Here is a 25,217-nt window from a genome sequence, read left to right on the forward strand (position 1 = left end):
CTCAGTGTGAGCACTTTGTTTTACTATTGAGAATTTGCCCTCCTTCTTTTGACAGAAGTTGAGCACAGAGCTAAGGCATAAGCAATAATTTTTAAAAGATACGTGTATGCATAAGATGTTCCTGTCCCTCTTTTCATGATGGTACCAAGTACTTCAGTTGAACTGCGCATGTGATACAGTTGCTTCTGATCTGCTTCAGAGCCAAGTTGACCAGGGTAGTTGGACCTGCTGGGGAAGGACGTTTCAGCCAGCTTGATTTTTGCATTGAACAATACAGTGTATGTAATCTACCAATAGAGTTCAGCTGTGGTGATAACCCCCAGCAGAGAGTTGTGAGCAAGCAATTTTGGGGAGTAATTTCTCACTCCAGACTGATTCCCCAGGAGAATGTCTATGCCCTTGGTTTAAAATATCTTTTTAAGGGCCAAGACCACAGCTCACTACATTATTCAAGAAATCCATTGGTAATTGAAGGGGGAGAATGTTGCTGTTGGGGTTCCTGAAACTGTAATTGCTAAAAGTCATACTATATTATGGCTTTTCTTTGTGCTGTGCTAATTAAACATGAATTCACTTCCATATTATTAAAAATATCTGAAGATGTACAGCTATGTTGAAAAATCTTTTACTAGTCCAGTAGAATACATTTCAATTGACAACGTTGAAAGAAGCTGTATGATTCTTATTTTCATATTTGTTGCCTGCCTGAAAATCATCTTTAGCAAGTGATTAATTGCATTTGTAGATACTGCACAATTGCATCAATTACCCATTTCAAATGAATTTCATCCTGAAGAGTTGAGAGGATGATGTACTTAATCAGTAAGTGAAATGGAAGTATTGTAAGCTGTTTAAAAATACTTATCACATTTATGGAGGCAGAGTGATTTAAATCAAGCAGACCACTGGAAAAGTAAGAAATATGCAGTAACAAACATGAATATTTTTTCCTTCCGTTTAGCAGCGTTGTATTAGCTTGCTTTGCATTCGTTTCCGTCCTTGGTATATTGATGATAGGTATGCTGTGGGGATGTTAAATGCTTAGGCATTTTTTAATTGAGATAAATTAGTTATGGTTATAAATATACTTATTTAAGTAGGACAGCTTGCATATCTGTGATCAACATCTCTTTCAGACAAGCTCTGTATTGTTTAAGAGCATAATGAGCAACTTAATTTTCTATTATTGGCTGGTTTTAAAAGGATGTTTGTTATTTCATTACACTTATTTAGAAGGAAAAAAGGGAAGTTGTGTTAAAATAACAAAATTAATCTAGAATTTTTTTGAGGTGTTGTTGTGTATGCTTTTGCAATACTAAACCATTCTTAAAGGTATTTCAGGAAGTGGTTTTGGATGTTATGTAAATCTATGTGGGCAGGAAGATAGTCTGGTATTAGCTTGGTAATGAAAGGTTAGCTGAGCAGATGAAATGCAGGTGTTAATACCAACTTTGTTTTTGTATCTAATATTCGAATGACTTTGAGTTCAATACTCATTGAAAGTTGGCATTTTACAACATGTAATGTTTAACCTATTCAGAGTCTCTGGTTTCAATGCTTTTCCCTAGTTACAAAGTTTTTTCTTCTGCAAAGGTGTTCTAAGAAGAGATTTCTGCTAACTGATAACTTGTTATGTATTTCACTTCTCAGAGTGTTCCCTGGCCTTGACATAGTCTGACTCTGCACTTTGAAAGTAGTAAGGATAAAATAACTTTTCTTAATGTAGGGTTTTAGGTCCACAGCTTTGATTAGGCCCATTGTGGATCTAAGGCCAAATGGGGGAATCTAGATACTGATTTTAAGCGTAAAACATTTTTTAAAACTTGCAGTTTGCTGCATTACAATTTTTATGGTAATGCTGTTTTTACAGTAATGCTGTTTTTACAGTCTGAGGCAGGAGTATCATAAGAAAGGACACAGGTTATTGTGGTTGAATGAAGTTTCTTAGCCGTTTCAGAAACGCATATATACACGCAATGCATGTTTTATCCCAGCAGACCACAGTGAGCCAAGCCTTTCTGAGGCACAGCACGTACAATTAGCCAGAACTTGAAAACAGCACTGTGTCTAACTGCTGGAACTTACATCAAGATATATATATAACTTTGGTTCAGATAGTGTTATCATATTTTAACCTGTGCTTGGTTATATTATTACTGAATGAAAAAGAGCCTTTCTATGTGTTCCTTGAGCTGTATGGTCTTGGGGTTTGACTTCTGTATGCAATGCCAGGTGTTGCATTTTTTGCTGTAAGTAAAGGTAAACATTTTACTTTGTAACAGACTAATTGGTTTGAGAATATTATGAAAGTGCTGATTTTTAAAGCTAATAATAGTGCTATGGCTTTTTAAACTCATTCTGGCTGTCAGAAATGCTCACACGATCCTGAAAGTGTTGCTAAAAATGTTCAATTTTTAAATATGGTAATTAAAATTGTCTGTTGTGAGAGCAGTAGATGAGACATTTCCTGCATTTGTAAACTAAGCATCCCTTTCACCCCCATGTTTCCTTGCATCTGAATGTTTGTTATGTTGGTAGGATCTGAACTCCCATTGAACCTTCTTGGAAGAAGGTTTACCGTTGGCCAAGTAGGGAGAATGAGCTCTGCAGCCTGCCACCCTGCTCCGTGACCTCTGCTTTAGGGTTTGGATGTCTTTCCTTTGTTTTAAAAAGCTGATGCCCTCAGGGAATACAATACTGTAAACGGGAACTTCAGACATACATTTTCACTTTCAACTTTATCATTAAAAGAAAGTTTCAGATAAAGATACCCTGGGGTACACAGCACTGCTTCAGTCCTAATTTGAATAGATACCATGTGTATTTCTTTATTAATAGATTTATTTATTTCCTTCAAGTTTATTGTTAGTGTTTGATGACTATTTTAAACTGCAAGTATACCCTGGACTCAGGATTTTCTCCAGTTGTTTATGTAGATTTCCTATTCTTTAAATTTGTCTAGTTCTGAGATTTGTCTTATGTTATTGTTTAATAAGAATTTTTTTTCCAAGTAGAAGAGAATGTTTTTTGCTACATAGCTTAAAAAGAAGTGATATATTATAAATTTTATACTACCTGCAAACTTACTTCTTGTCTTTAGAATAATGTTCTGAGCCTCTCGGGGAGAATTGAAGTGACTTAGGGTGCTTTTATGGCCAGTGGTGGCCTGTGAATATTTCTAAAGCTGTCTTACTGGGCTAGGTGGTATAGTCCACTCTTGTGTGAATGTGTGAAATTTTGCTGCAGAAGAACCTCAACAAAAGACTTCTTTTCAGCCAAAATGTAATGCAAAACTATGCTATAACCAGAGTTTAGCTAGAAAAAAGATCTGGTGCAGTTTTTTTAAGATATGAAAATACAGGTTTTCTGGGTTGTGATGATAGTGAAAAAACAGAGCAATGGGGCTGGTCGGTAGCCTGGCTGTCAGTGCAGCTGTCTGCTCTGTTAGCTGCTCAGGTCTGCACTCTTTGTTTGAAATAAAAACAGGTGTTTTGACCATTTTCAGTCAATTCTGTCTCTCCCTCTCTCTTTTTCTAGCCAGAAACCGATACTTTCATGTCTCTGCCCAAAAGTGCTACTATTGCTTTTTTCCCCAGACATTTTTTATTTCCTATGAAATAAGCATTTTCAAAAATTAAAGAAAAAATGGAGAATTTCTCATACTCCCTAACCTCAATAAGACCTATGACTGATTCCAGCATATTTGTTGTTGGGGCTGATACATATCCATGTTGACTATTGACTTCAGAAGACTGTTCATGTTCGTAGAGTAGAAAGCGTTACTGGTATGTACTCTGTCACTCTTTCTACTGTCTACACTACATTTTTACGTAGTTTGAGAGCTGGCACATAATGAATGCTGTCAAGCATTTGGTTTACAGTTGTTTGCAGAGGGCTATTATGTAATAGGATTCTTCTCTGCCTCAGTCCTATGTTGATGAACATGCTTTTTGCAGCACTAAGAAAAATTGCCTAATTTAAATTATCCCTATGTAAATAAATTTGGAAACTTCCACTGTTACTAGATGCATATGCTTTCTTGGCTTTTGTTTTTACCACACCATTTTGCATTTTATTCCTGTTTCCTAAGTGAAAACTGCAATTCTGTCACTGTAAATCTATTACACTGTCAGCTGAATTTGAGTCAGGTTTGGGGAGTCAGTGTCATTAATTCTGCTACTATTGAAAAACTGACAATCAGTCTTTAAATATGAACAAGAGATTGAGAATTTTTTGTGTGTATTGGATCATTGTTTTCTAATAGCATCTTGGCTTGCTATCATTCTGCTAGTTGGGCAGGAGATGATCTGTTTAAATTTACTGTACTTCTAATGAAATGCTGAAGTATGAAAACAATTTGTTCATTTGTAGTGATTGCTACATGACTGGAGCTCTAATGTCATTCTTGGAGAGCTCAATTATAATTTCAGTGTATAGTTCATGTTTCCTTGATCAGTTAAGATACCTGGCTTTGTGTTTACTGAATTGAGCATGTGATAACATGCGTGTGATATGTGTGAGCACTATATGCCTTCAAATCAAAACAGGTAGTGGTGTGCAGGATGGAGGCTATGACACTGAACTTCTCACTGTGGCATTAGTGAAGCCCCTCACCACACCTGTCCAGCTCAGGAGAGGGTAACTTTTTTTTACAAGCTTTTGTGCTTAAGCGGGGAAGGAGAAAAAAGGAAGGGGGTGGAGGAGAAAGCTGTCATTGCAGTTACAGACTGCAAACTTCATCCTCTAATTCCTCACAGAAATTTTATCTTGTGGAATGATGAAAATGTGGAAAAGTGGGACTGTCAGGCACCTTGCAAGGCTGGACTATGATTTTCTGGCACAGGAATGAACACGCCTTGAAACATTTGTGATGTGTTTTTAAATCCGTTCTTGAAGAACATCTACTGAAGGTCTGATAGCCCTAGTATCTATAATAACCCTGTTACCCAGCTTAAAGACGCTTTTTGCTGGATTTGTCTTTAGGAGAAGAGAAAGCTGTTGGTTGCTATCTTTTTGTAAGAACCTCTTATTTTGGAGTCTGACTGTGCCCTTACCAATGTTGTGCTGTGTCACTAAACAAATCTAATTCCCAGCATGACGTTATGTTTGATCAAAAAATAGTTTACTGTGTTTTAAAACCTGTGAATTAGTCAACAGAAGCATGAGATGAGGTTGTGTTCTGACCATTAGTATTTGTCATTACTGTAAAATCTTCCCTCCCAGGGAAGTGGAGACAGAGGACAAGTATGGACGGAACCTCACTACAGCAAGAACAACGGTAAAGAAAAGCCCAGAAATAGAGAAATCATATAGGTTATGCAGACTTGTGTAGATTGCAAGGGAGGCTTTAGCAAAAGGGAGGCAAATAGCAAAACTGTTCTGAGGCATGAGTAGCAAGTTCTCTTGCTACTGAGCAACATTGTGTTGCAGAAAGTGTCTGGAAGAAAAGAGTCTAGTCAATTCATAACCCAAAGTCTGCTCATGGCTTGGCTATTTTCAGCCTTCCAGAAAGATGACCCTTTATGCGCTAGTGTTTTTAGTAATTAGCTAAAGGAGGTTAGCTTTGTTGAGAGTGTTAGTGTTAAGAGGTTTATCTGCTTCTGGCATCTGTTGCCACCAAGGTGCTATCTTTTATCAAGATGAAGTCAACATATGAAGGTTGTGTGTCAGATTTCTGTTACTAATGCATTGCTTGAGGTTGAGTTCCTGATTTATGAGGTTAGTATGGAATATGCTTCATATAACAAGAATTGCTCCTTGACATGTGGTTTCATTGTTGAAAGTGATTGGAAGGGATGGCACATACTCAATACATGTTTTTTAAAATAGTTTTTCCATTAGTGACGGAAGTTTGCCTTCAGCGAGCTATATTGGTCTTGCAGTAGAAGCCAAGTCTGTTGGCTTGTGCTCTGATTAACACACAAAGAGAATTGCTACCAATATTACAGGTTCAAAAGCGGTGTGTGAACCAAAAGGGGATCCAGCTTGATGTATATTCCAAAGGTTTGCTTGCAAAGCTTGTCATGATTCTTTTTTAAAACGCAAAGCAACCCACTCATGCCCCCAACTCTCTTGATACTTATAAACTGAAAATAAGTTCTACAAATCTTTGAGGGACTGAAACCAGCAGAGCTTTAAAGCCATCTTTCTGAGTAGAGCAGTCTTTTGAACTAAATTGGAAGTTTTAATATACAGTGTTGAGCTTTTGTTGCAAATTAAATTACCTAGTTGGCTTTGTTCTTTGGAATTAATTTATAACATTGCTACCTTTTTGCCTTGAGACAACTTGATGTGGCAAGTATATACCCTGGAAAACTACCACTGCAACAACAACAAAAAAATTAACTTTAGGCTTTATCTAGTTAAGATCAAGCTCTGAATTGAATTCTCTTACTGTGTTGACATCTGAAGATTTATGTCTTCCAGCTATATTCCTGTTGCAGAGTTGGCAGAAGTGACCTCTCCAAAAGAGGTCTTTGTTACGGATTTTGCTTTATTTACATTATTGCCATAAGGTTCGCAATGAAGTACAGTACATTAAAGCTAATACATCACCTGCTGATAGCAATCTTATCTCATTGGTACCTTTTTCCCTCTCCCAGTGTGGAAAAAATGAAAACATTGAGTCTAAGGATCACAAAAAGAAAGTTAAATAATAGTTTTCAAGAGCTTTAGCATTAATTCTAGGTTGCTGTGTGCACTGTATTTGTGTGTCTGGCAAAATGGTTACATAATTCCTTTTTCTGTGAAGTTACTGTAAAAATGTGTCTTTACTAGATAAATGCTACTAAGGGATAGAAAGAGCAGAAAAGCATTTGGTTTATCCAAGGTCTGTGGAATCCATTGTGAGAAAGGAGGTGGCTCAGGATGGGAAGGAGTAATGTTCCGGTTACAGAGGCAGACAAGGAAGCAGTACCACAAACTTCTCCAGTGGAAGCAGGGTGAGACTCTGGTGTGAGGAGCAGGACTTTAGATACTGTTTCTCAGAATGCAATGTCATATATGCTGCATACTGCATGGGTCTTTCAGTCCTCGCTGTCAGTGAGATGGTGTTACTTATGATTTTTCTCTTTCAAATATGCACTCAAAAACAAAGACAGCCATTGTTCTATATGCATAAATATGTACGTCATTTCAAAATGTGCTTTGAAATCTCTCAACAGGGTGCTTCCCAGATATCCTTTCAGGATGGGGAGGTGAACCTTACTGGACCCACAGAACCTTTGTTAGCCCAGAGAGCCCGGCTCCCTCTCAGGTAGGAACATCTTCTGTTCAGTGCTGAGTCAAGTGTGGTTCATCAACATGCAAAAAAAGACTGACTTCTCATTCCAGCTGCACCTGTGAATCTGCAGTGTGCTCATCATCATCATTGTGATCTCTTCCTTCTTGTCCCTTTCCCATCCTAAAAATGTACTCAATTCACATACTGAAGCACATATTTGTGTATGATGGTCTTTCACCCTTGTTGATGAATATGAATGATTTTATTGTGGTGTTTGTAGTGTAAGGCTAAAGGGCAGGGGGTGTGGGGGGAATGTGCTACTGTTGTATACTCAGTGTTTTTGCTTTCTGCTCGGTCCTGTAAGTATTTAATGTCTTAAGGTAGAGGATGTTCTTAGGTAGTATTATTGTATCTCAATAAATAACCAGTCAGCTGAACCATATAATCCTAAAATGATCTTTTTCAGTTAAAATGTCACCTCTGTTTTTGAGTGGTAAGGTTATTACTTTGCTGTATCATCTAGTAGATTTTATATCTATGTTTATACACTGTGAAAACTATAGCCAATATTTGCAATATTTCCCTGTGCAGTGCCTCACTAGAGTAGTCAGATGGAATACATCCTTTTCCTCTCTTCATTTATAACAAACTAGAGATGGCCAGTGCTGTTATAACTGAAGGTGGTATGGGTCACATTGATAGTTTAAGAAGTAACTTTTATTTTGACCAGTTTAAATTTTGAGTGAAACTCAGGTAAATGTATAAACTGCATTAGAAGCCAATACAGTAAAATTTGAGAGCTGCATAGCTGAAACAAGAGGAAACTAGGTGTTCCCAAGAGGCTTAATAATGAGCTTTGGGGTTTATTGTTCCTCAAATCACAGCGAAAATTCTAAATAGATGAAATGAAATTTAAAAAAAAAAAAAAAATTGAAGGTTGCATTTGTTACACCAAAATTAACAAGTCGGGCTGCAATGGTGTCACGAAGTAGGTCAGTCACATCCTCAGTGGCGGTAATAGAGGATTTGACCTGGTAAATTTAGAGCAAAATGTTTCCATGCTGCTATTCTCCTGTCCTACCATAAGCTTAAATTTCAACTTTGGTGATGCAGGTTGTGCTGAAGTCACCTTTTTGAGTTGGTAAAGGAATTCAGTCCTTTGTCCAGTATGTTGTGCTTGTTGCAGAACTGTAATGGTATCATAGCACATTGTACAATGAAATTAAGAAATGTTACATGGCAAACTTCTATGTGATAACTAAAATGTCAAAAAGTAATTTGTTTCAATTTGTTCGTGGCAAATAATAATTTGCTCTAATTTTGCAGCTTACAGTTGTTTATCAAAACAGTATAAAATAAACCCCATGAAATAAACAGTATCTGTATGCCTTACTCTTACATCATTTATCCTCACAAACACTTGAGAAAAACCAGATTATTCCCATTTTATCTATGTGGGGTCCAGGAAAGAGGCATGAAGTTTATATACCCAAAGCCTGTGGGGATGTCCGCAAGAGCAGAGTCTCTAACCTTGGTCATGGTTCTGCCAGAAGGATCACCTTTCCTTTTATAGAGCATGTAAAAAATGAGTATTTTCCATGCAAGAGAGTTATTTCTTAGTTTTTCTTGTTCTTTGAGCCATCATTTCTTTTACGGGAGATTTTTTTTCATGTTTGTGAGGTTGTGCTTTTCAAATCATCTGCCTGTTTGCATTTTTCTTCCCTCTTGGAGACCTCCTTGTCACCTACTTTGTATGCTATTTTGTAGTTTCTTCTCTTGCCTGCTGGTACTAGTACATATTTTTAGAATGGTCTCATCATGAAAAGGAACTAGAGTGCTCTTCCAGCTTTCTCTGCACCTGCCGGGCCTCTGAGTTACACTAGCTGATTAGTGTTTGCTATGCAGGTATAGAACTTAGTTTAGTTGCTAATGCTTATTTTCTCTTTATGGAATGTTGATAAAAGACTTCCACAGCTTGCTTCGCCTGATGTAATTATTATGCATCACCAAATATATGCACTCATTTGTCTCTTGATCCGTTAATTTGTAATGGGGATTAATCAAGCTCTGTGCATGCTATGCTCATGTTTACTGTTGTACTTATACTTTTACTGGGATGTTTTAGAGCATCTACTTGTTTATAGAGTTAAACAAGTCATTGCTTGCATACAGGATTCTCAGAAGAAGGTTGTGATATTAATTTGCTTTTAATCTTCATAACCTGGCTTCGGTGGCCGTTGGAAACGCTGACAATGAGAAAGACCTCTCTTCTCAGAGGTGTTCAGTTTTCTGAAATGGCCAGGTCTTCTCTGGCATGTTGCAAAACAGTCAGTTGCCTAGATTTCTGTAGATCCCTTAGGATTTTTGATGAATTCTGCAAACTGTCTTAGCAGAGGAGTATGGAAGGAAAAATGATAAAGAATATAGATTGGGGCCCACTCAATTAATGCCTGAGCATCAGTGTGTTGAACAGACAAGGAGCAGAGGGAAAGCTGGCCAGAAGAAGGTATTCCCAAGAACTTTTCTGCATTGGTTGCAATTTTTTTTGAGATAAAATGACTTGTCTTATTCTGAGTTTGATGTATTAATGAGAAATGTTGGCCAAGAAAGGACACCACCTCGCCCCCAACCCAAACCCCAAACAAACCAAAACAAACACACAAAGTATTTGTAATATATTCCAATTTTCTTCAAACAGTGAACTTAGGAGGAATTCAGAACACATTATTTTGTAAACCAAAGTTAGTTGGTATTTCTGTGAAATTCACTGGAATTTCAAAAGTCAAAGAATTTAAACTTTAAGGCAATGATTTTAATTCTTGTGAATCATAACTTTCCTTACGTGAAGAGTGGTGTGTTTTTAAACTGTTTTTACAAAAGTGTTTTCATTAGAAGTAATAGGTTTATAAAGGAAAATGAGTCAGTATAGACCATCTGTCTATCTTACTGGTGTCCTAATTTGATTCAATATAAGTAAAGAAGGTTTTATTAATAAAAACAGTATTAATAATAAAACTGTTTTTTCCACAAGTAGTAAAACTAGCATCTTAATATCTAATTTGACTCCTTTTACACTGTTCTTTCTTGAAAGTATTATATATAATTCTCATTTGTGCAGGTGTTTCTTGTTATATTTCAGGCCATGAGGGACCACCAAGTCATGATACCTTAAGCCTTCATTTAAATAAGCTATGTTAAGTGACGTTAATGAAGCTAATATTTCAGCCTAATTGTGAGCTACTCTGTGGCTATGGAAGAAAGAAGAAAACCACTGTTGTCCCTGTTGTTTTCACTAGAAAATATTCCTTCCTGCCACAGAGTTTGGTAATCATTATGACCTATAGCATTTAAGCAAAATAGCAGCTAGTCACCTAAGAAAATTAACTGAGCCTTCTCATCAGAGCACCAGCCTGTCTCAGGTCAGTGTCCCTTCTCTAACTGCAGCCAATAATGGGTATTTCAGAGGGAAGCAGAGAAAAAGAATGCCATGATTGTGAAGCCTAGTCAGTTGAAGTTAAAGGCTTCCAACTTGGCTTCTTTTGTATTTCTCACTCAAGTAGGAAAACTGCTCCATTTGAAGAAAATAAGTTCACTGATTTAAGTAAGTAAAATTAGTTGCACATTGGGTAAATGAAATGAGTGGCAGCGTGGAGGATTTTTAGCTCCTCTATTCAGAAGCTAATGAGAAGGTAGTTTCTTTGCCTGGATTCTCTTAAAACATTTCACTGTAAAATTACCGGGAAACTTTTTGGGACTGTATCCCTCAGGAGTCTGAAAATTTTAATTTGAGCTTTTGTGAGTTGAACTTTGCTAGCAGAGAGATGTAAAACATTGGTCATTGGCATGTTTTTTAATGGAATAAAGACAGACAGGACTAATGACAATCCTCTTCTAATTTCTAAAGGTTCATTTTTTTTATTTGGGATTTGCTAGTAAAGATGATGTTCAGAATAAGGATAGCCAAGCTAATATCCTAAGTTATAAAATTTGGTATTTTTCCTTGCTTCCCTTCATGTTCTGGACTAGGACTTGGAAGATTTTTAAAGTAACTGCAGGGTCTTGATGCTCTACAGAAGTCAGTAGAAATTTGTTACAACCTTTAACATTGAATCCCTTAGCACACTATGCATAATAATAGTGGTTTTGAAAACCTTGCTTTGCTTTTCTTAGTAAGAATGACTGTGTTAAGGAACAGTAAACATGAATCTGCTTGGAAGAGGATGTTTAGCCTTAATAGTGGTGGATTAGTTGGAACTCAGGGTAATTTATGCATAGATAATTCATTATGTGTTTTCATTATGTTCTGTTTTGCTGTCTTCCCACTTCTTTCTAGCAGAGGTCAGGGTCAGTTCCTTGGTTTAAGCACTGTAGATACGTAATTAAAGCGTAACTGCAGTGTTTTTTCCTTCTCTATACTTTACTTTTTTTTTTAACCTTCTGTGTCTTTCATTAGTCTAACAACACCGAAGTGGAACAACTTGATTTAAAGAAAAAGACACAAAAAACTAGTGCCTGTAGGTTGTCTGGTTTCTCTCTAAAGCTTTAGACAATTAATCTCATGAGAACTAACTGCTACTGTAATCCAGCAATTTTAGTGGGGAGAAAAATCTGGACTACATTAGCCTCTTTACTGGATTAATACATTTTACTTAGGAGAGGGTGATTGGTTACCTCTTCAAACCTAAAACTGGAAGGTTCTAACATTATTTTGTAGTAAATGTTTAAACTTTGTGGATAGTTTGTTTAGTTTTGTGTAGAATGGAGCAGATGAAATATGCCTGTGTCTCTTAGAAGAGAGTGAGCAGTTTCCTTAACTGTGCCTGGAAAGCTCCTTCCTGACTCTATATTCAGTTGCTTTCTCCTCTCCTTGTAGGGTGCTCTCCATCCCTATTTAGTTACTGCTCAGATTTTCATCATTTGAGTGTATTCCCACATCTGACAGCTTTAGTTGAGCTGACTACGCTGGAAGCCTCTTTGGAAGAATGGGTACAAATACATTATTACCATCACTAATGGTACAGTTTTAATATGCAAAAGTAGTACATGGACAGAGTCATCACCTGCTTATTTGGATGAGTGTGCATGCTTACTCTTTAAAATTCCCTTTAGTAACTTGACATCACCTGTAGGACCCTGCTCTCTACCAAATGTCAGCACCCCTTATTCATGGATGCTCTCCTCCCCTGGAACAGCAGCATTGGCTGGTGGGGCTGGAGGTGCAAGTGAAGAACAAGGAAGGAGGTGCAGCTCAATAACTTTAATCTATGAGCTCTCCGCATCTGAGTGACATTTCTTTTGCCTTTTACTTGGCTGTGGTCAATAAAAATGCCACAAAGAATGTTCAGAATATCAGCTGTGCTTTTCTGTTTGCAAGGAAAACATTGACATCCTGTGCTAAGGGATTTTTTTTTCAGATACAGCAATTTACTAATCTGTACCTTTTCTTAAAAACATACGAGGAATTCAGTGATCTATTCAAAGGTTTTTGCTTCATCATGTTGTGCCTGTGTTGAAGACTTACATGCAAGTGTTGAATAAGACTAAAATGGCAAAAGAATATGCCATTGGAATATTAAATACTCAATCTGTGTTTATTCAGGCAGTAGATTCTTGTGACATACACATGATGACAAGTTTTGCCCAGTAACCCATGCAGAAAGCAGTTTTTTCCAAGGTACTGTCTTCAGTATGTTGCAAAACAATTATCTGCTCTGGGCTGCACCTACTGCATTCTCCAAGAGAAATTCTACGAGATTCACCTAGCATTTGTAGTTTGGGAAGCACCTTAGTGAACCACATCCTGCTGCAAAACTCCAAAACGTTTATTTCTGGAGAGAGGTCCCTTTTACGCATCAATGGTTGAGATCAGTTCTTCAGTGTTATTGGATAGTTTGCAGAGAAGCTTTCAGCTAACAGATCTTTTCCCATGGCATAACTGACAAACTGCTAATTCTTGATACAGTTTCCAGGAGAGCGAGCTATAGTATTTGACAGCAAGGGCACTGCCAATGTGAAGATCAGACTGATTCACTGCTGAATGTGCAGCACTCCATTTAAATTTTGCTTTCCATGTTATAAATGGACTGCTGTGCATGCTCACTACGCACGTGCGTATATCTTCTCTATCTCTCCTTGCTAAACTGTACTTATCAACGTTTTTAGTAATATGCATGGCAAGCCTTCCTGACAAAAGTGATAGACTGTAAAGAATGTTGACAGAAATCAATAAACATCAAGCAATGAAGAATTTAAATAGTAAATGATGACAGCTTCCTCAGGTTAAAAATCAATAGTACAGCATTGAATGTGGTCTTGCATGCCACAGTCAGGTCATGCTAGGCAGGTGTTCTCTCTTCACTGAGACCTCTGAGGCACCTTTAGTGCAGCGAGGGGAAAGGGAGATGCCAGCATGCATTTGAAGAAGCTTGAGTGCCATGTTTTTAGTTGGGATGAACCCTGCAGTTCAGATAAATTTCACTGAGATAAATGCTTTTTAAAGTTCACTTATTGTGACTGTTGTAACAACACATCCTAGATATCCCACTTTTCAATTTTTAACTGTCAGGCTTTCATAGGTATAATATAAAAATAGTATGTCCTCAAAAATATATTAAAGTTATTGTGAAGGGCACTTTTCTTCTCAGATGTAACTAAGAATCACATTTGTCTAAGAATGAGAAGTCATTCTGACTGATAAATTTTTTATTAAAAATACAGTTCTAAAGTACCTTTTTTTTTTTTTTACATGTATGTATATAGACTCTGCTCTTATTATGGATATTTAGTGCTTTAGTACATCCATAACTTTTGGGATGTACCACAGTGTTTTTAAAAGTAATACACAATGTACATCTGGGCTATTTGTTTTCACAAAGAAACCTATTTTTCTTAGTGTGTAGATTTCATGTTAGATTTAAAAATAAACTTGTATGTTTTCTTTGGCTTTGAGCCTACTTATAACTGAAAGTATGCTGATATAATATGACAGTTAACCTGTCTGTTGTGATAGCCCTCAAAAAAATTCCTAAAATTTACAGTTGCTTAGGAAGACAACTCTTCCCTGGAGTACTTGAGCAACATGGGGTTATCTGGGGACAACTGTAACTTATTTAAATTTTCCATGTACAGACGAAAGGCCATTCACTACTTTCAATAATTTTCTGGCTCTATAGTATTTGGCTACTTAATTTGCTCAGATGTTTTGATTCTGTAGAAGTTGAAAAGACTTTTTTTTTTTTGTCTGTTAAGAGAATTGGAGGAAGTAGAAGATAGAACTGAAAGAAAGGTTAATTTCCTATGCATGCATTTTTGAGTTTTTGGTAACCACCCTGATTAGCATTTCTGGACAGTTTCACTAGACAAAAATGGTTTCTAAAAAAACTTAAAGGAAGGTTTTGTCAGGATTTACCTGTTTGATTCATGAAGAGAGAGGAATACAGGAAACAAAATCAACAAATAGAAATGTCTGTTGATTGTGCCTCTGTTATAAATATAGTAACATAAAAATCTGTTACGTTGGGATAAGTGGTGGTTTGTTGTTCAGGGTCTGTCCGTTTCATTTTTATGGAATGTGTTCTAATGTGAATGGAAATACCCAGTAGGAGTACACTGGCCACTAATCTGGAGTGATGGTGTTCAGTACAATGGTGGGGGGGGGCAGTGTTACAGAAGATGTAGACTAGCATGGAAAGTAGGAGTAGTGATCTGCTAGAATACAGACCTTACTAATTTATCTCTTTTTCTTTTTTTTTTTCCTTTTTTCTTCCCCTCCCCCTTTGACATTCTAGCCAATTCAAGTACCTTCCTTTTCAAATTATGATCACCCAGAATAGAGTTAAGGCCAGTGTAAGGCTGGCAGTGTAAAATACTCAATAGGAAATGAAACAGCAAAAATCTGTCAGAGATAATATAGAGGTTTTTGATAACGGTCTTTGCGGAAGGAAACTTCCTGATAAAATGAGCTGAATTGCACTTTTGATTACAGTTTGTTTTGTTCTTTGTCAGTGAGGTGGTATGCAACTGCGGACAGAAATAAAGATGTTTAAATATGATTTGACAAATTTGCTTATTGGCTTGATGTCCTTACTGTGTGATCTCATGTTTATAATGTGTCCACATGGGGAAATTGATTGAAGCAGCTCCTGTGAAGCTTAAATTAAGAACATGTAGAATAATTTTTTTTAAATGATAATGTCTCTCCTGACTTAAAAGCTTATTCTTTTAATATTTCGGTTAATTTACTTAAGGGTTGACTTAGGAAAATGCCTGGTACTTGGTATCTTTCCCTTTCAAAGTACACAAATCCTAATCTAAAAAGATTAAAAAATTTGATAGCCATTTTACGTTTCATAGTATTTTTATATATTAGTGCACTCTGAGTCTGATATTTTTTCCTATCCTTTCTGCTATCTGATAATCAGGAATTTGTTTTTAACGTAGAGGGTTATGTGAAGAAGCATATGAGATGTGTTTCCTTGTGCTCTTTTTCAGTGAAATGACAAAAACAGTGGAGATTTCTGGGGAAGGTGGACCCTTGGGAATACATGTAGTGCCCTTTTTTTCATCTTTGAGTGGAAGGTAAGCTATTTTCAGCATTACCTAAGAAATATATTGATGAAAGTATTTCAGTTGTGGTTCTCTTAAATACTTACTACTTAACCCATAAAGAAAATACATGCTTAAAAGAAAATTGGTACTTGAGTCTGTGACACTGTCTTTCATTACCAAAATACTTAATAGTCTAAGATTTGTAGAAGACAGTACCAACCCCTTTGTTCCTATACATCCTTATAATTGCTTCTGTTTTTATTCTCTGAATGGTAAACTAGCATTTGTAGCAAAACGTAATACTAAAGATGTGGGGGCTAGGGGTTGGTTGTTTTTTGTGGTGTTGGGTTGGTTTTGTGGGTGAGGGGTTTGTTCTCTCTTTTTTCTTTCTTCCCCAATTGGATTCCTCTGCCTAGGCCTTTCCTTAGTGATGTATCACACAAGAAAAGTAAAGAAATTTGCTTGCCTGGTCATGCCTCATATTTTTCAAGCCAACTTTCAGACTTGGTTATATAGCATTTATATGTGCACTATACCATGAACCTTTCTTTGTCACAATACAATTACTTTAATTATAAATGATTTAACATAGTCTCTTGAGATCACAAAAGCCTATTATAGCAGCATGCTTATATTGATGTACTGTAGTTAAGACTGTGTCAGCATTTTCATTACAACTGTTTTCCAAGCTATGCATCTCAGAAGTTAAAAAAAAAAAAAAAAAAAAATTCTAGGCTGAAATTTGACATGTAGAGGCTTAGCCAGATAGTTAATTTGACACTGGCAGCCCTGAATATGAGATCGGAAATTGCCAGTGCCATAGATGACACTACTTTATAGTAAAATGGCTGCTTGTAACACAAAGACAATTATTGCAAAAGTAAAAATAGTATAATTCTTAAATGTTTCTGTATTTGTCAACTTTCATATATGACAGAGAATGTGAAGGATTAAATTGCCTTGCAAAAGTCTGTGTGTGTAAATGTTTTCTCAGCAAGACCTGAGTTTGTAAGTGGACTCAGATTCATTCAGAATGTTTTCTTTGCCAAAAGGGGAAATAGATGTCCACCTGTTGCCTGGAAAAATGTCGCCACTGTCTCAAGAAGAAAGTTGGTCTTCAATGGGAACTGTAGGAGGTCTGAGTTGTGTCCTTGGCTTTGCAGGCTGCCTGTTTGTCTTGAGAAAGACACTTGTATTTTTTTACCTCATCATGAAATGCAAACAGTAGTTCTTTGTTACAAGCGTGTCTTAAGGGTTGTAGCGTGTGCACTGTATTTAAAGATCATTAGGCTAAAAATGTGATGAAATTGTAAGCTATTAAACTCAGTAATTTTTGTGACTGTAATACAGTTCTCTACTGAAATATCGCTGTTTTGGGTGCCGCTTTTAAAGACCTCCATGAAGAAAAAGTGGAGTTCCTTGGTCTACATTGCGTGCATGTCAATATGCCCTTATTTACAAATGCTTGTGGGGATCCCTTAGAGCAGAGAGTTTTTTGACAGATAGACTACTTCTTTAGACAGTTGTCCTGAAATTTTAATGATCCTTGGCAGAACCATACTGGTGTCTTTGTAAAGGCACTGGAGTGACTTAAATCACTTGTCCCTTTTATTTAATCAAGTCTGAGACTAGTGTATAAATTTTCACTCATCATGAGAAAGTATGAAAGAGCATCTTTTATTTCTGTTAAAGGCAAGACACAATTTATAGGGGCACGCTGGCCACAACTAACTTGGTCTGGTATTTCAGTTGCAAAGTTATCTTTTAATAAGGTAATGCTAGCTTTAGCCTAGTGCTGCTGCAGAGCAAAATTTTTCTAGAGCTGCTTAAAACATTGTATTAATTTACAAAATCTTAGTTTACACAGGAAGTACAGAACTAATGGAAATAGTTTTTCCCCTTTCTTTTGCACTTAGATATCATTAAAAAAAGGAAATGAAAATTTAATAGTGCATTAAAATAATGCTAAAATTGAGGCTGTGGAAAAAAGTAATGGAGCAATGAATTTAAGCTGCCACAGCATACATAACTCAAGCCACTCATTCAGGTACTACGGTGCAGACTGAGTTTCAGATAAGTGGGCAATCCTGTTGCATTATATGGATGCAGCAGGATTAGTGAAGATCATAGCAACTGACTTAATTTATGATTTCTTTTATTTCTCCATTTATATTGGTTTGCATCTTAACATAATTATATTTCATTAGTCCTTAGTATTTGTTTTTTTGATTGCCACTAGTTGGGTGTTTGTCATCAACCGGGCTGCGGCCCCTCACCACCACTGCCCCTTTGAATCCTTTAGCAAAGGGTAGCACGGGTTGCAAGAGAATCTTTTGTGATAGATTGAACCATTTTTTTCTGTGAGTTGTTTTGAAGAAGTTATATTCAGGAGGGACCAACTTTTCACTTAAAGTACATTGATAATACATAAATTTAAATTTTTATATCTTATTATACAGTAAATCTAAAATCAGATGCACGGTGAATATAGTGTCATTTGAAATAGTTAATGGCGTGCTGTGAATCTGTTGAATGGACTTAAATATGAGGGGCAGTCATGAATCGGAGAAAAAAAATACAAGACTTCTGTTTTCTGATTGGAATGCTGGCACGTTGGAAATTGCACATTAATATTTTATGGAGTATAACCAATAGAAAATGGTCTCTAAAGGTCATCTGTCTTTAATTCTGATGTGGTACGAAAATCTAGTGGATAAAACTTCATTATAAAAGGTCTTCACAAACATGCAGTTGTCAGGTTTTTTGGACATTATGCTGATATCATTGAATATTTCTATGTTGAGTTGTAGTCTGCAATACAGAGATGCTTCAGGTAGGTCAGACAGCTCCTGGCAGAGTTAGCCACACTGGAATTTTGCACCACCCACACTAGTTTACTTAACACATTATCAGAAGTTTCTGTGCTGCACCTCAGTTTTCAGTTTGCACGTAACCTGGTAACAAAAAAATTAGGTTTTCATGTTCCGCTGCTCTTCTGCCACATAAGTAGTATTGCTGTCATGTATCCAAACAAGGGGCTTTGGCAACTGAAAAGTTTAAGAGCCTTTTCAAATACAGAAATAGTGTTTATTTCTTATCTTACTTTAATGCCTGTTTAGTTTATTATAGTCAGATTAGAAAGTTGCATTTAGTCTGTTTCTGCTTTTCTTTGGAGCAAGTAATCTTATTTACTGGCAGACAAATATTGCATAAGCTACATTCAAATTTTTAACTGGGTGAGGAGATCTAGGTGTTTTCCTTTGTTTCTCCAAGTATGATCTACAGGATTTAATGCTTCCTGAAGTTCTAGCAAGTAGTATGGCATTAGTGTCCAGCAATTTTTCTTAGTGTTTCTTGCAATCCCCTCCCTGTTAGAGTGAGCTGGAAATACTTTCTCTAGGTTAAGCACTTCATAATGGTCTATTCTATCTCATCTTATACACAGTAGAGATTAATATCTATTTTTAGTTGCTCTAAATTCATACCAGCAGAATAAAGAATAGTTATCACGTTTTTTGCCTTTTAGGATGCTGGGACTCTTTATCCGTGGTGTTGAAGAAAATAGTAGATCTAGGCGTGATGGGCTTTTCCATGAAAATGAATGCATTGTGAAGATCAACCATGTGGACCTTACAGATAAAACCTTTGCACAGTAAGTGTTGGTTTACTGATACTTTTAACTATCCAGGATTTTATACAGTGCTGTGTTTATTAAGTGATTGATGCAAAGGGAATAATATTTATTTCACATAAAATGCCTGTAAAATGAATACCTGGCAGAAACTTCAGTTTTCATTCTGAAACCTTCAAATAACGTGAAATTTGAGGAGTAAAATCTTCTTTTAGTCTTAGAGAACCTATTGTGCTTGCTTACTTTAAATGGCTTTAAGTTTTTAATAGTTATCTTCACCTTCTAATTCTTCTGTTCTTTTTTCCCATATTTTCTTTGTAATTTGTTCCTCATAAGACCTTCAGAATGAGTCAGCATTGCATCGTCTTTTTTGATGTTCTTTTGCAAAATGAAATGAGATTTTTTTTTTGGTGCTGCAGCTTTTTGAGCTTTTAATTTTTAAAAAATATTATTACTGTCAAACTGTGATTAGTTGAGCTAAATGGTAAGTCTCACCTCATGACTTTTATTAAAAATCTGTTGACATTTATTAACTATCTCAAATTACTGTAACAGGTTGCTTTGATCAGCTGTGAATTAATGCGACATTGTTGCACAAGAGAATAGCCTTTCAAATTTCAGAGATATTTGCTGTAGTAATTAAATAGTAATTTGTTTTTATTTTTAATCCATATGTTGAGACAGCTGAGTGATTGTTTATAATATAACAAAAACCTGTTGAGATCTCAAGGGAGTTGAAACTTAACTTTCTAAACAATAAGCCAAATGTTCAGGGTTTCTAGACTAAAATCAAATAAGTAGTTCCACTGTTAGGAATAAATATTTGCAAAATAGGTTTTCATAAAACCAGCATAGTTCTGTAGTAGGTATTACCTTGTTTCTCAGGCTATGCTTTTTGTCTTCTGGTAGTTTTTCAAGTTACTGTTTTCTGAATATTTGGTGGTGTCATGGTTTAACCCCAACCAGCAACTAAGCACCATACAGCCACTTGCCCCTGGTGGGGTGGGGGAGGGAGTCAGAAGGATAAAAAAAAAAAAGTGAGAAAACTCATGGCTTGAGATAAGAACAGTTTAACAGGTAAAGCAAAAGCTGCTCACGCAAGCAAAGCAAAACAAAGAATTCATTCACTGCTACCCATTGGCAGGCAGGCGTTCAGCCATCTCCAGGAAAGCAGGGCTCTATCCCATGTGACGGTTACTTGGGAAGACAAATGCCATCACTCCAAACCTCTCCCCCTTCCTCGTTCTTCCCCCAGCTTTATATGCTGAGCATGATGTCATATGGTATGGAATATCCCTTGGGTCAGCTGTCCCAGCTGCGTCCCCTCCCAGTGTCTTGTGCACCCCCAGCCTCCCCACTGGTGGGGTGGGTGAGAAGCAGAAAAGGCCTTGACTGTGTGTCAGCGCTGCTCAGCAGTAACGAAAACATCCCTGTGTTATCAACACTGTTTTCAGCACAAATCCAAAACAGCCCCGTACCAGCTACTGTGAAGAATATTAACTCTGTCCCAGCCAAAACCACCACAGGTAATAAATGTGTTGTGATGTGATATAGTACATGCCATTCTCTTCCACCCATGGAAGCTTCCTACATAAGATATCAACTTTATCAGAACATAAGTGTTGGTATCCCATTAAAATATTTGTTGCCTTACCTGTGCAGTTTTGTATGAAGATGTATCCTTCTCAAATGAGATTTTGCTTGAATCAAAACCTCTCTTTTCAAAATTGTATGTGGTCTTTTTTTTACAAATTTGTTGCCTCCTGTGTGTTCTCTTTGGAATATAGCTATATCTCCAGAGACTTTAAGCCCATCAGTGGAGGATTCCGTATATTTTTCTGTAAGGTTACTAGATTTTGGGACAAGTTAGAAATACTACCATAAACTTGCCAGTTCTCCACCAGGCTTCCCTTCAAAATGAGAAATGTGGGACACTTCTTTTTCTCCAACTTTGTGTAAAGTTTTGGGAGTTAGAAGGAATATTTACAGACAATTGTTAGTTTAGGGAGGCCAGTCTCGTGAGATGATCTCTCTGTCGCTGAGAGAGTGAAAGAGAGAAGTGACTAAAAGGTGATTCAGAGCAGAGCCTAATTTAGTGTTTGGTCTAATTCACCTTCTGTTACAATAAGAAGCAATGTGGTTGCAGTGGCATTGGATCTGAGGAGAAAAACTGTCTGTAGAAAAATTGACGACTCGACATCCATTTGGGGACTTGGGGGGAGTATTTTGAACAAGCTCTGGCCTGGTCCCATGTCCAGGGAACAACTGTTACGTTGTTCTCCTGAATTGCCTTCCAGAATAGCCTTCTGCATCATCTCTTTTCTCTGGCTGTTGAGAATGGCTAAAGAAAGCAACTTTTCCAGATTGAAACTAATCTGGAATATGTCAGTGAATATGTCTTTAGTTTTCATCTGGCATGACTTAACTGTACTGACCTCACAGAAGTCCAGGTTACAGAAATGCAGTAATTGCAGTGGATGTGACAAAGTATCGTCCCAATGACTGTTGACCCAGAAATAGTCATCAGGTTCTCCTTTGAGAGGAAAATCTGTTTGCTAGTTTCAAATTGGCATTTCTTCATAACCCTTGTAAAAGCTATTTTAGCATTTAGCAGAGACTGTTACATACTTTCCATTTTCAGCAGAGACTTTCTAGTATTGCTCCTGATGATTGCTGCTTCTGCAGCTGTAATAGCAGCAGCCTACTTTCTGTATTCCCGTGTTTATAATGGTTTTATATATTGGGACTGTTGATCTGCTTTTTCATTTGCTGTTAATCTATTCAATTACATTCTGTTGTGTTGCAGAGTTTCTAGCACCTCTCTTAATTGACTCCCTTATTTCTTTAAAGTATGCGTTTGGGGTCTCAAGAAATGTAAATTTCTCCATCCATTATTTTTTCTCTTTGAAGTGCAGCCAGTTATTTTGCCCCTGAAGACTGCATTTAGGCTTTCCCACAGGATGTCTTGTGTTATTTCCACTGTTTTCTGTTTGAAGGAGATCTTACATTTTCTCTTTCATATATTTAAAATATTCATTTCCTGAAACTGAGTTGTTAAATTACCTTGTAACATATGGCCAAGTGGCTACTTGCAAGGATGAAGACAGGGTGTGAAAGAAACCTGCTTAAGACTTTACATCCTTCTGCTGGGAGGTTTCTATGATCAGGGTAAGGTCTGTCTTTGCAAACCTTCACAGGCTATAGGTGAGCAGATAACCTATAACCGCTGCAGGCACACTGGGGCAGTGCTGTTACAGTTCTGAAAGCTAACACTTGAGGGTGGTGCTGGAGGAATACCTTCCCACAACACTCTTCCTGATACCTTTCCTTTCCAAGTTTGAGGTTTCTCTTCTGACACACAGGCAGTGTCTCCTGTCAATGAATGCGGTTATTCTGACTCTTGGTGCACATACACTCAGTGTAGCCAAGATGGTTCTTTCCACAGCATTATCCATTGGGACTATTCCCGACTTCAGTGTCTTCATGCTGCAAAAAACCCTCTCAAAACAGTCCCTCTCTTCCACTACCCAAGTTGGAGCTAATGGGTATCTCTCTTGATCTGGGAAAGCAGTAGGTGTATATTGAAGATGTTAACGTTTGTAGTGGCTTCCTTTCTGTGTCAGTCTAAAAAACTTTTCTCAGAAGTGCTTTCAGTATTGACTCCTGTTGTATAACTGAGTGTAAATCCAAAGCCAAGACTTCAGTGAAACACTGACTTTGCCTAACTGACAAACACCCTACAGAAGGGTAGGAGATATGTAAATTGTTCTCAAAAGGACCCCATGATTTATTTAAAAATTAATGTGGCCATTACTTCCCCTCTTGACCCAATTTCTGCTAAGCAGAAGTTCTTGATTTTTCATTCTCAGAATGTTCTTCAGCTATTACTTCTGCTTGTACTTGAGTTGTCTTCTGCAGTGTGGAAGAAAATCAGTTGCCTTTGTCAGAAGGTGGGAGAGGAAAGCATAGAAAGAGAGAAGTCTCCTTTGTTCCTTTATAATCTAAGGTTCATAAAATGTCTTGATTGACTAAATATTCGGATTATTCAAAATCCAGGAAAGGCAGTATGAAAGGCTGCTTTGGCCAACTTGTCTTAATTGCTTTGCAGTGCTTGGGAACCTGAACGCTGTATTGTTACCATGCTAATCAGTTCAAGGGGACTGGTTTCACTAAGTGCTCTAACACAGTTTCTGGTGTTGCAGTTGAGCACATCTATAAAGACATTGATTAAGTAAAGTCCGCATACCCATCTTAGCAAGAGATTGCTTCTTGAAAGACGTGAGTGGTATCTACCTATTCATTTATCCACTTATGTAGAAAAGTTGCACCTTTTGCAGTTACTATTTTTTTCTGATGGCTATATATCCCATACTGTCATCCTTTTCTGTTGCACCATTTGCAGTCACCATATTTCTTCTGAAGATGTCCATATATTACATACTCTCATCCTTTTTTATTGGTGTGGAACCAGCCAGCAGTTGCGTTAAGGATGATGAAGGAAGCTGAGGGGCAGTTAGGCTGTACTTGGGGAAAAAAAATGGAGTCTTGAGCTTTCTCATAGTAGATGTATCCCCAGAGCAATTGGTCATAAGTGCTCTGTGTGCCTCTATGCCAACAAGAAAAAGTGTAACAAACACTTGAAAAAAGTAGCAAGCTATAACTTCAGGAGTCTTTTGATGAACCTTTGCCATCAGAACTTTCTCTCCTGATGTGCCACATGAAGAATTGTGTTCATTAGTTTATTCTAGCTGATATGTTTTCATAACAGCCTAGGAATCCTGACAGATGTGCTGTTCCTACTTGAAATGTAAGGAGATGCTGTAGTTTAGAAGTCTTATTTCATGCATACTTTTTGAAAAGGGACTCTGTAGATGTGAAGGTGAGGTTATTTCTTCATGTTTAAGATTCTTACTCTCTGTAAACAACTTCAAACTTTGCCCAAATTTTCTGGTTGGTTATGTGAATTTTCCTGTCTGTCTTTTAAAGGGCTCAGGACATCTTCCGTCAGGCAATGAAATTTCAAAGTGTCATCTTGGAAGTCCTTCCTCCGTATAATCGAGAACAGTATGAGAAGTCTGCTATCGCTCCCCTTTGTTTTCTGGATAATGAAGAAGGAGTTCCAAAAACAAAGATTCCACCTCCTGTTCATCCAAAACCTGCTCTGAAGATGATTAATCTTTCTGGAGCAAGCAGCTTGGAGACAGGTGTACAGGCAACACTACAGCAAGCTAAGAGCCCAAACCTCCCACGTCTGGGTAGAAAGTCGTCTTCTCCCTCACTGTCTCCCCTTATGGGCTTTGGCAATAAAAAAAATGCAAAGAAAATAAAGATAGACCTGAAAAAAGGTAAGTATTTGGAGATGATGTGGTTAATTCTGTACCATGTTCTCTATATTGATACCTTAACTTTTAGCTAAACTAGTGACACTAACAGTGCAAGCAAGTTATTTACAGTTTAAAAGTTCCAAAACTTCCCAAAGGTAAGGAATGTTACCAGTAATGTTCTCCACAGTCAGCTTTCTCATAAATTTTGGATGTGTCTTATCCAGACTTACTGATTTTTAGAACATCTCAGTTGCTGATTATGTGGAAGGTATTTCATTAGCAATATGCAATATTAAGAGATGATTTAGCTTTTTTGCACATACAGATTAAAAATTTGAACTGTCTGCTGGTAACCATTGTTATTTTTATTCACACCTGGTAATTGACCAGCACTGTTATGACATTTTTTAAAGTTATGTTTAAAAATGTACTCTACTCTGTTTCGTGTTGTCCAGGAAGTTGACCACAGGTTTACCTGTCTTTCCCTCTTTCC

At 37.1% G+C, this 25,217-nt stretch overlaps 1 protein-coding gene across 1 annotated transcript in view; it reads left to right on the forward strand.

Moving 5' to 3' along the window:
* PARD3B (par-3 family cell polarity regulator beta) overlaps positions 1-25,217 on the forward strand; it is a gene marked incomplete at both ends in the record, with an annotated part of 143,268 nt that overhangs the window by 38,585 nt on the left and 79,466 nt on the right. The window contains 4 exons of the mRNA XM_010291689.1: positions 7,164-7,255; positions 15,713-15,799; positions 19,296-19,421; positions 24,387-24,745. Of these exons, the coding sequence (XP_010289991.1) occupies positions 7,164-7,255; positions 15,713-15,799; positions 19,296-19,421; positions 24,387-24,745 (664 nt within the window). The remainder of the gene's footprint in view (positions 1-7,163; positions 7,256-15,712; positions 15,800-19,295; positions 19,422-24,386; positions 24,746-25,217) is intronic.

This window comes from Phaethon lepturus, unplaced genomic scaffold (genome assembly GCF_000687285.1).
Source record: "Phaethon lepturus isolate BGI_N335 unplaced genomic scaffold, ASM68728v1 scaffold9447, whole genome shotgun sequence".
Lineage (NCBI taxonomy): Eukaryota > Metazoa > Chordata > Aves > Phaethontiformes > Phaethontidae > Phaethon > Phaethon lepturus.